Here is a 16062-nt window from a genome sequence, read left to right as displayed (position 1 = left end):
CCTTCAGCTGTGCTTATCATAGTTTTCCCATCAAAGTGCCCATGGTCTTCACCCAAACCCCCCTTTCTCTCCTTTGTTATACTCTCTTTCAAAAAGCATCTTATCTTATAGACATATAAAATCAGATAGTATATATGAAAATTAAAAATTACTATGTAAGAATTATTACTTCTATGACTTCCAAGATATATGTAAATGCTATTACAGTGGATTCTTGTGAATGATATTTTATCATTACAATTCATAATTAAATCTATTTTAATATTAGTTGTTTCAACCAAATGAGAGAGAAGGAATATTATCTAAGGTCTGCTTTTAAGGGCTAGTCTACAGTTTGTTTGACTTGCAAATCTAGTTCAATATGGATCTGAATATCCCAGTGTTTAACATACAGCAACTTCATGCCTTTTTCTTTTGAAACGTTATGGTACTTTTATGGTTACCTTTCACCCTACTCCTGTTTTGTTGCTAAACAGAAGTTTTGCAGTTTTAGGCTTCTCCAAAAATAAGCAAACACTCATAATAAAACTTCAACCAAGTTAGCCAGGAGGATAACTACTAGACTATTTATACAGAAACACTAGGTCACTCGATCTCCATCACTGATATTCTTTGATAACTGTTCAGGGTCCTATCAGATACTTGCTTTTGGATAGAGATATAGATATACACTCACACTTTTTTTTTTTTTATAGAGGCATGTTTTTATTTATTATTTGTTTGTTTGTTTGTTTTTTGTTTATACATGCACTGGGTACAGTCAGAAGCGTGGGAGGGTGAGAGAATTCACCAGAGCCAGAGCAGGGAGCAGAGCAGGCAGAAGGACCGAAGCACACTGCTGAGGGGAGCAGCGGGCAGCAGGAGAGGTCTGCGCGCCATGTGGGACCCTCCTCCGGTGGCCGGGGAGCAGCCGGGGATCAAACCGGCGCCGCAGAGGCCGCGGGCAGCTTCGCAACCCAGCGTTCAACCGCTGTGCCACCGGGGAGGCCCCTACACTCACACTTTTAAGTTGTCCATTTCTTCATATGTCTGTTTTGATTATTTTTCCATAACATTAAATGCAAAATTCTAAGTCATCATGTTTTATAGCTGTATTGCTTGGATGCATGATAATTTATTTTTCCAGTATCCTATTGATGGGCATTTAAATAGTTTCCAAATTTTTCCATTAGAAATGATACTGAGTTAAACACCTTTGAATGATGTTTGGTAGTTGTTAGTTGGTAAAAAGAATGCTGATAAACATGTGAAGTGTGCTTTATTCAGAGAATTTTCAGGACAACAAACTCTCTGTTCGGTCATCTCACACAGGTGGCTCTTGCAAAAGCTCTGATTTCCTGTTAGGAGCCAGGATCTAGTTGGCTTTGTGGCAATCTAAATGGTTTTGAAGATTCTGACTAAGGGTAATGCTGAGAAATTAGTGTAGTATTTACAGAGTGAAAAGAAAGTAGGTGTTACATTCTCCACACAAGCAAAAAACAGTCTTAAGAGGCTAGCTATATGATTTTGTAAATCTTTTGTAATTAATACTTGCTAAATGGCAATCAATCAGGCTGACTCTCAATAATCTGTAATTTTTACTGTCATTGGTGGTAGCCACCTGCCACTCACCAGTTATTTACCCTCCCCACACACCCCTACGCCTACACTTGATCTCAAATTATACAATTCTATTAAACTCTCATCTGTAAGTCACCAATCCCTATGCTGTTAATTTGTTATATATTCAGCTGAAGGGGAGCAGTATATACTGGAAATTGCATGGGCTAAAGACCACAGCGAGAACCCAGCTCTTACATGTGATAATGGATGACTGCAATCATTTTGGTAATCCTCAGTTCGCCCCTCTGAAAAATAGGGATAATATCTCAAAGCATTCCAGTATTATTTGCTACACTATTCCTGACACCTAATGAGAGCTCTGTTAACATCAGCTGTTAATGTTATTGATGAAGTCTTTGTAAACACAAAAGAAAACCTTCTTCACATTGTTAAAAGTTGATGTTAGAACTAAATGAAATAATATATGTGGATGTGACCAGTACTTATGGTTTAACAAAGGTTGCTTGTTTCTCTCTGAGATTCTCCTAATGGCTTCATGTATTTCCCTGCGTAGATTTTTCCTCATGTAAAATTCAAAACTGCTAAGGAAACTGCAAAAACCCAATATCCAGCTATAGTGAAATGAATTAAAAATAAAAGTGATGAGCTAGTTATAACAAAAATATTGTAAATATATTTGGAATCAGAGAATTTATTAATTGGAGGAGAACTAAAGAACTGTGTGGTCTAGAAAAATAGGATCTAAAGAGATGGTCATGGTTTCAAGAGCTTTCAAGGAGTCAAGTTATTGACTCCAAAAGATAGTTGACAGTGAAATAATTTATTCTATAGATGATTTTATTAATCTAACAGGCTCTGTGTTTGGGAATATCATATTTTAGTTATCCAAGTTTAAAAAAAAACAGGTTAAGAAAATATAAAAATAAAAACTGAAAATTAAGGACTGGGCCATAGAGAAATTTGGCAGTGTGTACTCCCTGTGCAGCATTATCCCATAGAAACCTTCCCTTTCCTATCGTGCATGACTAAGGATATTTATGGAAGCAATAGGAAATACTACATGCTTGTCATTGTTGCATCTCTTGTTTTTCTCCTGTTCATCTCAAAGATACACAGTCTAGGGCTAAGACACTTGTCTTGTGAATTTGCCAGTGATAAATCATCATGGCTTATTTCATTCTTTCTTTAATTGACTTAGTCAACAAATATTTAATGACCGTTTAGTCTGTGAGGCACAGTAAACAAAAAAAAGCTCAATCTGATTGCTTACCTAATAGTAAAAGGAAACAGATACTAAGTCAGCAATCAAGAAAATATTTGATGTATTAGCATGTGATAAGAGTTATAGAGAACCCTGAAAGGGGGGAGGGAGAAATGAGTGGTTACTCTCTTTAGATTGCTGTAGGAGAACTTCTTTGATTAGAAAACATTTGAACAGAGAAGAGGTATCTGTGGAAGAACAGCATGTGCAAATGGCTTGAGGCAAAGGCTTGAGCAGCAAGATGGCCAGTGGAGCTAAACTGAGTATAAGGAAATTGAGACTCGCAAGTAACAGGGTTCACTTAGAGTAGGGCCTTGCAGGCATTGCTGACATCTCTGTCTTTTCCTTGGGTGGGACAGTAAAGCACTTGAGTGTTTGAACAGAGGAGTCACATGATCTGGCTTTGTTTGAAAGATATTTGCTCTACCCTATCTGGTAGTGTCCTGCTATCTGTGGGCAAAGTATACCAGCAGAGATCATCAGTGTGTGCCCATTCAGTAGCACTTTCTCATTTCAGGTCACAATAACTCCTTAAATTAGCTGATATTATTGTCAGCAAGAACTGGGACTCAGGGCACGTAAGCAACTGGCCCAAGAGAGTGAAGGAAAACTTACGTAGAGTCAAGATTCAAGTCCAGACCTGTGAAAGGCCAATTCATTCTTCTCACCTTAGCATAAATAATAATTTTTACGTTAGGTGTGTGATGTACACAAAAATCTTTTGTCCTATCTGGGGAAGGTTCTAAAAAGGGAATATGATTTTATTCTCCTCTGCATTTGAGTACTGAGATAGCTCATTTTTCATGCTCTTTGCTACCTGTCTTGATTTCTTTTAGACCTGAGTTTTCATGTTTTGTTTTATTATGAACTACAACTGAATTCTTCTGTATCACATTAATCTGTCACTTTAAGGAGTTTTACAGAGAGCCTTTGACCCATTTAAGGCATTTTTAAATATTTTTTCCCCCTCTAACCTGTCATACAGATTCATAAATGCTGGCAGCAAATGAGGGCCATATATTTGGAGTGTCCTTATGTTCTCTTTTAAGGAACTTGCCATATTAATATCCTCTCAGATTGAGTTCAATCTGTACATGTGTTCATGAACAAAACACTTAAGAATTTCATTATCCCTGCTGACAAAGCAGTAAACAATTCACAACTTAACAGGGAACAGTAATACTCCAGCTGAAAAGCAGTAACAGCTTGTCAAATTTTTTCGCTGAGGCTTTCATTAGCTCAGAATCACAAGGAATGTTTGGTATTATCTTGAGTATTCTCAAATGCTGAGAGCACTAGATGAAAATGCTTTTAGATTTCTATTAAATGATTAGCTCTATTATGTTTCAAGTCACCTTGATAAAATTTCTTATAAAACTGTGCACACAGACCAGCAACCTGTTTGAAAGATGGCATTTGGCGGACCTAGGTCCCCTCAAAATTACTGGGAACCCTGTTGGCCTTCAAAGAGGCATGGAAGCATTAGGGGCTTCAAGGTTCAGCTTAAGTCTCCCCATTAGTGTAGTGCAGGAGCAAGGTCTGAGGTGAGATAGGATGAGAACCATTATACATAAATAAGAAAAAAGAGTACTTTTTCTTACTTTTGTTACAATTTTGTTCTTTTTTTTAACTGGAGGAAAGATTGGGAAGTATAAAGAGGAAAAAAAAAACAATACCTACACCTGCAACATCAGCAGAATCAGTACCTGACTGAATTCAGAATATTTATGGACTTGAGTCTAGAAGAGCATAAAGATACTACCTGTGCCATACTCAAAGTAAAACTGGAGAAATTAGTTTTTATTTTTTGTTAAAAAAAACACATTGTATGAAATGAAATTATACTACGAGAATCAAGTGTTTTTTCCTTCTTGTAATCACAGTGGATAAAAAATGAATTAGGAACCCAGTTGGAATTGATATGATCCATTGGAATTGATATGATCCAGTGGAATTTCATATTCCAGTGGAGTAGTTGTAAGCCCAGCCCCAACCAATTTTAAACCCAACATGGATTCACTGTGTACCTGGGGTGATGGTTGGGTTATTATTTGAGTGCTACATGTACTTGGTAACTTGGAAATAAGAATTCACTATTCTGTATCACACTAATCTGTCACTTTAAGGAGTTTTACAGAGAGCCTTTGGCCATTTAAGGCATTTTTAAATTTTTTTTTTCCCTCTAACCTGTCATACAGATTCATAAATGCTGGCAGCATTACAGTAACTTTCTTTACAATAACTCTAAGGTTTTATTCTTACTTCTTCCTTCTGCCTCTCTATAAGGTCCAGTTGAAAAGTGAAGAATCTAAAACATTTGCAATGAAGATTCTCAAGAAACGCCACATTGTGGATACAAGACAACAGGAGCACATCCGCTCAGAGAAGCAGATCATGCAAGGGGCTCACTCCGACTTCATTGTGAGGTAAAGGTGCTGTATTACCCCAGGGGCTGAAGTCCCCTGCTCCAAGAGGCAAATCAACCACTAAACCCTCTGCTACTGGCACTCATGGATACATATGTCACACAAATTTATTTTTTGAAAAGAATTTATTTATTTTAACAAAGTATTATTTGTTGTTTTTTTTTTAAAGTGAATCATAATTTCTTGGAAAATAATTTTTTTCTAGAGGAAGTATCAAAGTTCCTAATAATTTTAAGATTTAAAAAGTAAAATAAATGACTAGTCCAATTTAGCATCATGAGAGCACTAATAAGAAGATAACAGGAAGTTTTTTTTACATGCAAGAGCATCTATAGTTAATTTGCCAGTGGCACATGCTAAAAACAGTACATAACAAGAACTTTTGTGAACAGCATGTAAGTGTGATACATGTCTGTCTGTAAAGCATAATCTACTTTATGTGCATACACTGCACATTTAAGACAATAGTGTTTGAGAGTCCATGCTTGAAACACCAACCAAATTAAAATAGGAGAAATTTCAAGCAGTCCTTTTGATATATAAATATTTGGATTAATCCATTTCAAAGAAAAAACTAGCCCCCTGTGGCATGCAAGTCTTAGTCATGAGACATTGCCTCCTTTTCTGTATTTGTAAATTTAGACTTCTCATTCTTTTAATGAAATGTCCAGTTTGGCAAATCAAGAGTAACACTGCAGTCAGTGACAATTAAAATATGTGTGTTTTTCAAAGACAATAATGTTTATAACCCTTTTTTTCTTATTTGCAATTCACAGACTATACAGAACATTTAAAGACAGCAAATACTTGTATATGTTGATGGAAGCTTGTCTAGGTGGAGAGCTCTGGACCATTCTCAGGGATAGGTAGGATTTCTATCATCTCTACAATCATAACTGACTATGATAGTCTTTACAAAGAATTAGTATAAGGTGTAAAAATTATTTATATTTTACATGTGCTTATATTTCTTTTTTTTAGTTTTGCATAGAAGGACTGGGGTATAGGCCAGAGGTATGGGGGTTTGAGAGGATTCACCAGAGACAGAGTGGGGAGCAGAACAGGCAGATTGACTGAAATACACTGCTGAGAGGAGCAGCGGGCAAGACAGGAGAGGTCTGCTGTGCCCTATGGTTTAGCTCCCTGGCAGGGGATCAAACTCAGATCATTGCGGTGATCGTGCTGAGACTTATAATCTCTAGGCCACCAGGAAGGTCCCTATGCTTTTATTTCTAATGTAAAGAAAATATAGGACAGAATCTACTATATACATAGGATTTACTATAAATATAATACTCTATAACTAATGTAAAGTGTTAGTCTCATAATTTAACTTGAAAATCAGAATCAGACAACTATATACCTAGAGTTCAGTTCATTGATTTAACTTGAAGTGAATTATTTGATGGTTATAAGCTACATTAACTTTAAGTGTAATTGCGCCACTCAGTCTGCGATTGGGCAGCCTGCCTTTCCTGACACTGATCTTTTTTTTTTTCTGACACTGATCATTTTTTCCAAAGTAACATTTTCCTCTACCTTTACATTGATTTTGGTTTCAAAATTAACAGAAGTTTCCAGTCATTTCTTTTGGACAATAGCTGGTTTTAGCAAAAATTATCCATTTATAAACAGTATTTCATGCAACCAATCTAATTTAGGTTTACTTCATTTTGCCTTTTCAGGGCAAGTAAAATTGCTGTTGTTAGTGTTTATTTGCTTCTTTTAATTATGCAAAATCAAGTCTCTATCTCCTACTTATGTAGCTAGCAAATTACCATTTTATAAAATGGGTTCTATATCATGCCCCAAGAAAACATTATCAACCATAAATGTTAACTTTAAACCAAAAAGTTCCATAAGTTTCTTCTCCTGTGAATGATCTAATGACATTACAGCATCTTTGTTCCTTTGAGCATCCACCCTTGGACATGTCTTTTTTCATGTTTGTTCCAATCCTGTCCTTCTGACTCTCCCTCACTGGTTAAGGTCCTTCTCAAAATCAGCTACAGATACCCTTGTTGTTCCCAGAGAACCATGTAATTTTTTTTTTTTTTTTGCCAATGTGTTACTTTGTAGATATCCCAGAATAGAACAAGTGTTTCTTTATAAACTATTGATTTAAATTCTCCCTATTCCTAGTGGTGTTCTTATGGTATCTTCATATCTTTGTACAACATGCCTTTTTAGGTCTTTCATTCCCATTGCCTTACTTGTATGTATTATCAAGTGGGTTTCTTTGTATCATATTGTGTTCTATTACATTAACCTTTTTAGTTTCATTTATTAAATTTGAGGTAAATCAGCATATAAGGGGATGTATCATGTTGGCATTAAGGGTCAAGGTTAATATCTGCATTAAACTATTAAATCATAGCATAATATTATTTAATATTGGGTATAGATTATATTCCAGGTATTGTGATAGGGGCAGGGGTAAGTGAGAAAGGGATATGGTCCCAACTCTTAGTAACTTAGAGGTTATTACACAAATTAATATTTTCATTTGAGTTAGTATTTGTTATCCTAATGTGCTTCTACTGTTATTTTTGATCCACCTGTTCAGTTCACTGACCTGAAATCTCTTCCTACTTTGATCTAACCAGAGCAGGGAAAGATTTACGACGTAATAACAACAATAATAATGTTAAAAGCCAACCTAAATTCTATTGAGGCATCAAGCATGCAACAACATTACTTTTAACATTTTGAAATATTAAATTATGAAAATATTATTTCAAATTTCTCCCTATTTACTTGATTCTGCATTTTTGGTTCGTAGTGCCATTCAAGTCTCTGAGATGTCTCTTGATTTGCCAGGGCAGCTGAGGGTTGATGTAAAGAAACAGCTTACATTGAGAGGAATGGATATTCCTTCTCTAAAACTACTAAGCTGCTTTCAGATCCTTTCCTTTTTTTCTCCCTTTTATCATCCTTGGGTTTGGTGTACATAGTTGTTGCGTCCCCCACAATGCACTTAATATTCCACAAAGAGACCTGATTTGTAGAAATAGCAGGTACCTATTCTGCCCAAGATTTAATGGTGCTGAAGCCTCAACTTTAAAAACAATGGCATTATCGTACATAAAAGCACATTAGAATCATCATCCTTTGGCAAGTTTCTTGTATATGTACATAGCATTATTGCCATTGTTTTAAGAGATTATTTTTCCTAATCAAGAAATTGCTGAGGGAAAAGCAAAGTTTTGGATATCTAAACTATTGTTGACATTGACACTTGCTGTTTGTTTAAACTGGAGCTGAAAATCCTAAAAATTATTAGAAAGACACAAACGATGTCAAGAGAAAAAGTAATTATGCTATTGGTCATTTTATACAGTTAAAACCAACCATATTCTTCAATTCATTCAAATTTCCTCCTATGTCGCAGTAAGGGAGAGGCTATTCTGAAAGCATAAAGGAAATTTGGGTTGATGTGAAGAAAGGATGTGTGACTTTTTTCTTGACTGACATGGTAATGCCTCTGAGCCCCAGGAATTTAGTGCAGAAAGCCTCTCACACCAGTAGACATCTGCATCTCACCCCTAGTTGAGATGACCATTTCCTGCCTCTCATCTCTTCTCTTCAGCATAGAAAGGGAATGGAAAACAGTTTTTATTTCCAGCCAGGAAGAATTAAAATGGGGCCATATATAAAAACAGGACTATTAAATGCTTTCTTCTCTTTGAAATATAAATTATAGCTCTGAAATGTTCATAATTACAGTTTTTTCCCTGGTGTAGTCTATATTAGCTATTATGTTTTTTTCTTCTAGTTTGTGACCTTTTGTTTCCCACAAATTCTGTACCATTATGTGGAATATGTTGGTACAAATATTACCATTTACATTTCTTCCACTTTGCAACTATCTTGGAAATGTAAGTGGTTAGTATGTATTACAATATAAATTAGCATTTTATATCTTACATGTTATCAGTATTTTATATATATTCAACTATGAAATTTAACATTTCAACTACTTGATTTGAATTTTAATGTATAGGTTAATTTTCCCTAGAGGATATTTAAATGATTACTTCAGAAACCATACTTTTCAAATCACATATACTTATTTCATCATGTGTCTTTCTAGATGTGTTTTATAAACCATCAAATGGCTTTCTCCTTGGTCCCAGTTATTTTGTGCAGTGTGATTAAGTTTCATCTTAGATAACTGAATAAATGGAGGACGTGGCAAGTATTTCAGAGTAGATGAATCTGTTTTCATAACTTAGCCATCCTTATTTTACAGTTGGCAGTAATCCTGCGCAAATTTTAACATACCTTCAGGATTTTACAGTCACTAATGATTGTTGTTACTGCAACAAAAAGAGGGAACTTATTGACATTTCATAATTTCAGGACTAAGTTTATAATAAATTGATTAAACATTGTGATTAACTTTCAATCCGAGTGTACTGTAAAAAATATTTTTAAAAAATTATAACATTGTCATTTTCTCAAATTGTTGCTATCTGCTGCCATCTAGCTAAAATAAAACTACCCATTCCCAAAGGCATAAGTTATTATTTCAAAGAGCTATATAGGACAGCAAGTTATTTCTTTAAGCAACTTTATAACTGTTGGTAAAACAAGCTTTCATTTTGGTATTGTATCTAATATTCACTGTCATTTCCAATTCTAATAGTAATTTTTCATTTTAACTCATGTTAATGCTCTGCTTTATGATTGATTTAAAAGTGGATTTTAAAATCCACAAATTATTACTAGTTAACATAGGGTCCACCTATTTTGTGTTGATTTGTCACATAACATGGAAAAAGACTTGGAACAAAGTTTTCATTTAATTTTTAAAATCAGTGTGTGTGTATATATATATATATATATATATATATATATATAATGAGAGAGAGAGAGAGAGAGAGAGAAGATACTCAAGCTAGATTTGTTGATGGAATGGAAGCCTGCCTTCTAGAACCTTCCAAATTCCACAATGGCTTAGGGCCAGAGAAACCTTGAAATAAACAGAGCTATCAAGACTCAAAAATATATGATTTTAGGTTCAATTCACTTTCATGAGTGAAAAAAGGCAATAAAAGGGTAATTTTTGCTCAAACATTTGTGAGAAGCTTGGGGAAAGTGAAAAGTACAGAGAATAGGACAATACTCCTCAGAAGGAACTGAAGACAGGATTGACAGTGAGAGGTGGTGGATATTTCATTATCAGTAATAACAGTGTTGCAAATTCCCTACTCCCATTCCCAAGAGACTTTGGACCAGCTATATCAGTCAGTTTTCCCAGGAATAAGCCACAGGGGCAAAAATGGAGTGATTTAGTGCTCAGACAGAATGGCTATTTATTGAGTAGCAGTGTGCAGTCACTTATTCTAAATACATGAATCAATTTTTGAATCCTCAAAGCCACGCAATAGTTTCTGCTATAAGAAACCTTTTGCACTTGAGAGTACTGAGAGTACTTAGTTCCTCAAGATTAAAGGGTAAACGGAACCCAGATTTGAGCACAGGAGTCTTGCTTCCATTGTCCATAGTTCTAATCTCTAACTTCCCTGGGTGAATTTTGAATTTGTATTAGGAACTTTTTCATCTTCCTGCTAATGACTAGCTTATTGAGAATATCTGAAACTGATCTCTCACATCAGTGTTTACTCTCCAGACAACATTAGCAATGCATGTGCCTATTTAATTCTATTAACAACTGAATATTCAGGACACAGATATGTTGCCCAGAAGCACAACTATGGGAAAAAACAACTTTTCCAATAGTGATAAATATTTTGTAGCCTTCACAAAGGTTCACTCAAATCACAGTTAGACAATCCTGATACAATGGAAGTTTTTGTATTAAAGCAAAGCATGTAATGTGAAATAAGACTATTCCATGTGTTTGTTTTGGTTTGGCTTTGCATTGTTTGTTTTGTAATGTTCTCCTTTGAGGAGGGATTGACATCATATACAACCCTAAATGTACTTAAAGTTATGCATTAATTATTTAAACATGGATGAGTACTATTTAAGGAAAGTAATTTCTTCAGTTGAAAGAAATATGCTGCTCTTGTTAGACATACTTAAGAGCAAAGAAGAAATTATCTTCAAGCACTATTTTAATCTCTTTCCCAACATACAATATTATATGTTAGCTCTGAAAAGGTAACTCCAAGAAAGACCACAGTTGCCACATAAGGCATAAATTTATTTCCTAATATAGACTCAATTCTTAAAGCTACTTTTTCTTATCCTTATAAATGTGCAATTGTTTCATTAAGATATTATTGAAGAGTTAATAGAATCTTGGTTATTATAGTTGAATTCTAAGCTCTGGAATAGCAGATATCATTGTGCCTGAATTGTATTTCAAAAAAAGAAATTTCTTTGGGAAGAGCTAATTATTTCAGTAACACAGATAACACATTAGTAATCCTGAAATGTAGTGGTACAGTCTTGAAACGAAGGCTATAACTTTCTGGAAGACACAATATATATCTATTGTGACCTGAAGTAACTAAAATGTGACCTGAATCCAAGTGACCTTGGATTCATTAATTTTGTAAAGTCACAGTCATGTTCCACTTTCCAGTTTGTTAGACTTTATTTCTTAATCGTCAAAAAAGTAAATGTCACCAAAACTGGCATCAGGAGCTCTCAGGAAAGTGGTATCTGGGGCTACCCTTTGCTGCAGGTTACCCAAAACCACCTTTGTGCTTCTCTTTGGTGTTGCATCTAAGCCACCTCAAAAGTAATTTTTCACACTAATGTTCTTGAATTATCATGAAATGTTTAAATTGTGTGTTTAAAAGAATGCATTTTATCTTTTAAGAAGTTCTGTAAAAGTAGTTAAAAGGTCTACCCTAGAACCAAGGAGTTAACCTTCGATGCCAAGATGTCTTCATTATTGTTATTTCATTAAATAAAAAAACACAGAGAAAGCACTTTCTTGATAAAAATCATAAAGTTTGCTAATTACTATTCCCTTCCAGTTACCTTTTTCAATCTAATTATCTTTTAGCTCCATCTTTTCTAATAGAAGGCAGTAGTGCTATCAGAAGTTTCAAAAATTACTTTGCCTCATTAGCATTGCAAATCCTTTCCAAAGTGGATCTTTGAAAGTATTAACTTTTATTAATACTTTTGCTTTATTTTTTAAAGCAAACCCTTAGTAGACCAGCTCTAACGCAGGGTTTGTCTCTCTCTTGCCGACTGCTATAACCATGCCTTTTTTAGACTTCAGTGGGTGTTGGGAGGAAGTCAATGCACACAAAGTGGGGTGTAGCTGGACTTTTTATCACTTTCAAGAAGTTAAATTTAACTCATTCATTAGAGCAAAGAATCCAGTAGCAATCCGGTAACATTTGGCCAGTCAAATTTTGAATTTTGATCTCTGGGGCTAAATTTTGGTACAGGAATAAGAAAAAAAAAAAAAAACCTTAGTAGAGGAACTAATTTCTTTTATATGTTTCATTCCATTTTCTGTATCTCAGAGGTTCATTTGAAGATTCTACAACCAGATTTTATACAGCATGTGTGGTAGAAGCTTTTGCTTATCTGCATTCCAAAGGAATCATTTACAGGGACCTCAAACCAGAAAATCTCATCTTAGATCACCGAGGTTACGCCAAACTGGTCAGTGCCTTTCACACATGGTTTCTGCCTTGTGGTTTTAAAATACTGGTTTATAAGACTGTCTATTTGCTAACATGAAAATCTCAGATTTCCTTTCTAAATGTTATAAATGTTCTTGAAAGCAGGTTTGGGGTTACTGTTTTCAACTAACCTTTCAAATTATGCAAATATTAAGAGAAATTAAATTGGCTAAGTTTTAATAGATAATATCCTGGCAAAACATGCTTAACTATGTTCATGCTTTCTGGCATGTGTTGAGACCTAGAAGAGCTCCACAGAAGTTCTTTTTTAAAATCAGCTTTCTGTCATGCTAAGGGATTGGGTATTTATTTATGGAAAATCATGACTATTTTTAATATTTTAGATTTGATAAAATGCTAATGGGAAAAAATTCTTTTTGCAGACAATGTTATCCAGGCTATGTTAAGAATAATAATAGTGAAAATAATAGTAAAAACTGGTCATTTTGTACTTGGGATTCAGTTTTTCCCCATTGAATTGGAATTTGATCAGGGAGGCTTTGTTTATTTGCAAGATAGATGACTTTTTTTTAAAGATAGGACTATAATAACTTGCATCTGTTTTTATTTTACTCTTATGGTCATCAGTGTACTTCAGTGAAGTAACTTACCACTTTCAAAGTTAATAGTAAATGCCTTGAAATTCATTTTTCTCTTTGTAAGGTTGATTTTGGCTTTGCAAAGAAAATAGGATTTGGAAAGAAAACATGGACTTTCTGTGGAACTCCAGAGTATGTCGCTCCAGAGATCATCTTGAACAAAGGGCATGACATTTCAGCAGACTATTGGTCACTGGGAATTCTAATGTATGAACTTCTGACTGGCAGGTATGGACATTGATAGACAACTGCTGACAAAAATAGACCAGCCACCAGCTACACCCTTCTCCTGCCTTTGTCACTCTGATTAAAGTACATTTCACCATCTTTTGTCACCATGCTTTGATTAGTTATGCAAAGGACCAGCAGTTCACAAAGCATAGTCTAAAATGGATCAGGTGAGGGCAAACACTCAGCATCAGTGTTTGGTCTCATATTTGCTAATTCTTTAATCATAGGTGAATGTGGAATGACATAGTATCTTCCTGTGATGACTGAGCCTAGTCATTTATCCAGTAATAAAACCAAAGAGATAGAAGTCAAAGTAAAGAAAGTCCATGTTAGCTATTTACTAAAGAATTAAAATATTAAGCTTCATGAAAAACTAAAACATTGACAGTATTAATTCTTCTACATTAATTTTCTCTACAACCATTATTTAATTCCTGGAGTAAAAAGCATAATACATTAATATCTTGTTCTTAAAAATTAGCACATACTAAACTGTAAATTATTTCTAGAAATGGAAATGTTAGCAATTGTTATATCTAAATGAAATGTGAATGTTTTGCAGGTTTTTCGTATAACAATATTATAGTCATCAACAACTGAAAATAAGATTACAAAATCCTCAAGGAAAAGAAAAACAAATGTACTAATGGCTATACACTAAGGACAATGAATAATAGGGTCATTATGACCTGTCAGTTCAAAAGAAGGCTGGGTTTGTGCAGAGAGGCTTTTGAAGACGATTAAGACTGCAGCTTATCTTCTTAAAAGAATCAGACTTGGATGTAGAGAGCAAGGGACAGGGCAATATAGGCAGAGAGATACAGTTTTATAGGGACAGTAAAAGGCAAGACATGGAGAAGATTTATATACAGATTAATGGGGAAGCAATGAGAGTCATCTTTTAAGGATCATAATTGCTGCATTTGAGTGTCTGAACTTCATCCAGAGACGAATCATTGAGTATTATCTGACAAAGGAGTGACATGTGTTCTGGTGTAAAATAAAACAAAAAAGCAAACAAATAAACAAACAAGCAGACACTAATGGGTAGAGGAAATTGGGAGAGTGATCAGACTAGTCTAAGATCGTCATTCCAATAATTCAGATCTAGATAACTGAGAGCCATGCATAGGATAGCGGTGAGGAGGAGGGAAGGTAAGGTAGGCTATGAAACAATTCCCTCGGAGAAATTAATGAAGACTCGGAGAAATAGATGAGGACTTGGGCTTTTAGCTTCACAGTGAATATATGAAGCACTGAGAGGAGTATCTAGCACTTTGGAAGCATTCTATGAATGCTGACTACTCCTACTACTGCCACTGCCAGAAATAGTTCTGTTTTAGTTTTAATTTTATTTGTGGACATTTCACATCTTTAGTCTTGAAACGTCTATGCTAACTTGGAATAAATTATTTGTAACCTAATGGAATTTTGTTCAATATTCCTTTTCTACATGGAGGTAAATGATTCCAAATGTATAACCACTTAGGTAAACATGTAAGCATGCAAAACATTTGGGCACTAGAAAATTTTAAGTTTAATATGTATGCATATCTGTATACATGAGTGAATAAATAGGTAGGTAGATGGCCTTTTCAATATTAGAATTGCCATAAAAACCAACTATATATGGAAGAAAGCTCAATGTTATCTATTTACTAAAGAGTTAAAATATTAACCTTCATAGCAAAACTAAAACATTGACAATATTAAATTCTTCTGCATTATTTTTTTCTACAACCATTATTTACTCCTGGAGTAAATAGCATAATACATTAATACCTTGTTCTTAAAAATTGGCACGCATTAAACTGTAAAGAAGTTCTTAATATAAAAAGAAGACTACTACTTTAAAACAGGAAATTTCACAGGCCACAACCTGACTACAATGTCATACAATTGGAAGTTAATGCACAAGGTATTTTTTTTACAAGAAAAAGTTTATACACTTGAAAATTAAAAAAAAAAATCCTAAGTAAACACAAGTTAGATTAATAGAACAATAATAAGAATAAAGCACTATAAACCACAATTTATATATAGTGGTCAAAACTGAACTTATTACCCATTTCAAGAAATGAAAGGAGAGCAGGACTCCTTTCCAATAAACATCTTTACTTTCTTTACCTCCCTCTACCCGATGGGAAGGAGTGTGGAAAGGTAAAATAAAGCATATAATCTTTGCTTAGAATGAAAGTTTCACCAACCACGCATGCCAAACACTGAAGTGTGACATGTAACTAGAAATAATACTAGTAAGCCTACTAATACTACAGCTTAAATGTCACATTTAATGACCTTCAATTGAAATAAAATGTGGAGAAATGGTTGGATCTTAGAAAAGCAAAAAATGTTCACATAGA

General features: G+C 34.5%; 1 protein-coding gene across 2 annotated transcripts in view; it reads left to right on the top strand.

Annotated features, from left to right (window-relative positions):
- PRKG1 (protein kinase cGMP-dependent 1) overlaps nt 1-16062 on the top strand; it is a gene marked incomplete at both ends in the record, with an annotated part of 1336641 nt that overhangs the window by 1307464 nt on the left and 13115 nt on the right. For both annotated transcript variants that reach the window (XM_084246048.1, XM_084246047.1), the window contains 4 exons: nt 5111-5250; nt 6027-6116; nt 12708-12849; nt 13533-13696. In XM_084246048.1, coding sequence (XP_084102174.1) covers nt 5111-5250; nt 6027-6116; nt 12708-12849; nt 13533-13696 — 536 coding nt within the window. The remainder of the gene's footprint in view (nt 1-5110; nt 5251-6026; nt 6117-12707; nt 12850-13532; nt 13697-16062) is intronic.

The sequence above is a fragment of the Talpa europaea genome (genome assembly GCF_964194135.1).
Source record: "Talpa europaea genome assembly, chromosome: 10".
In the NCBI taxonomy this organism is placed as follows: domain Eukaryota; kingdom Metazoa; phylum Chordata; class Mammalia; order Eulipotyphla; family Talpidae; genus Talpa; species Talpa europaea.
This window is presented reverse-complemented; position numbering and strand designations above follow the sequence as displayed.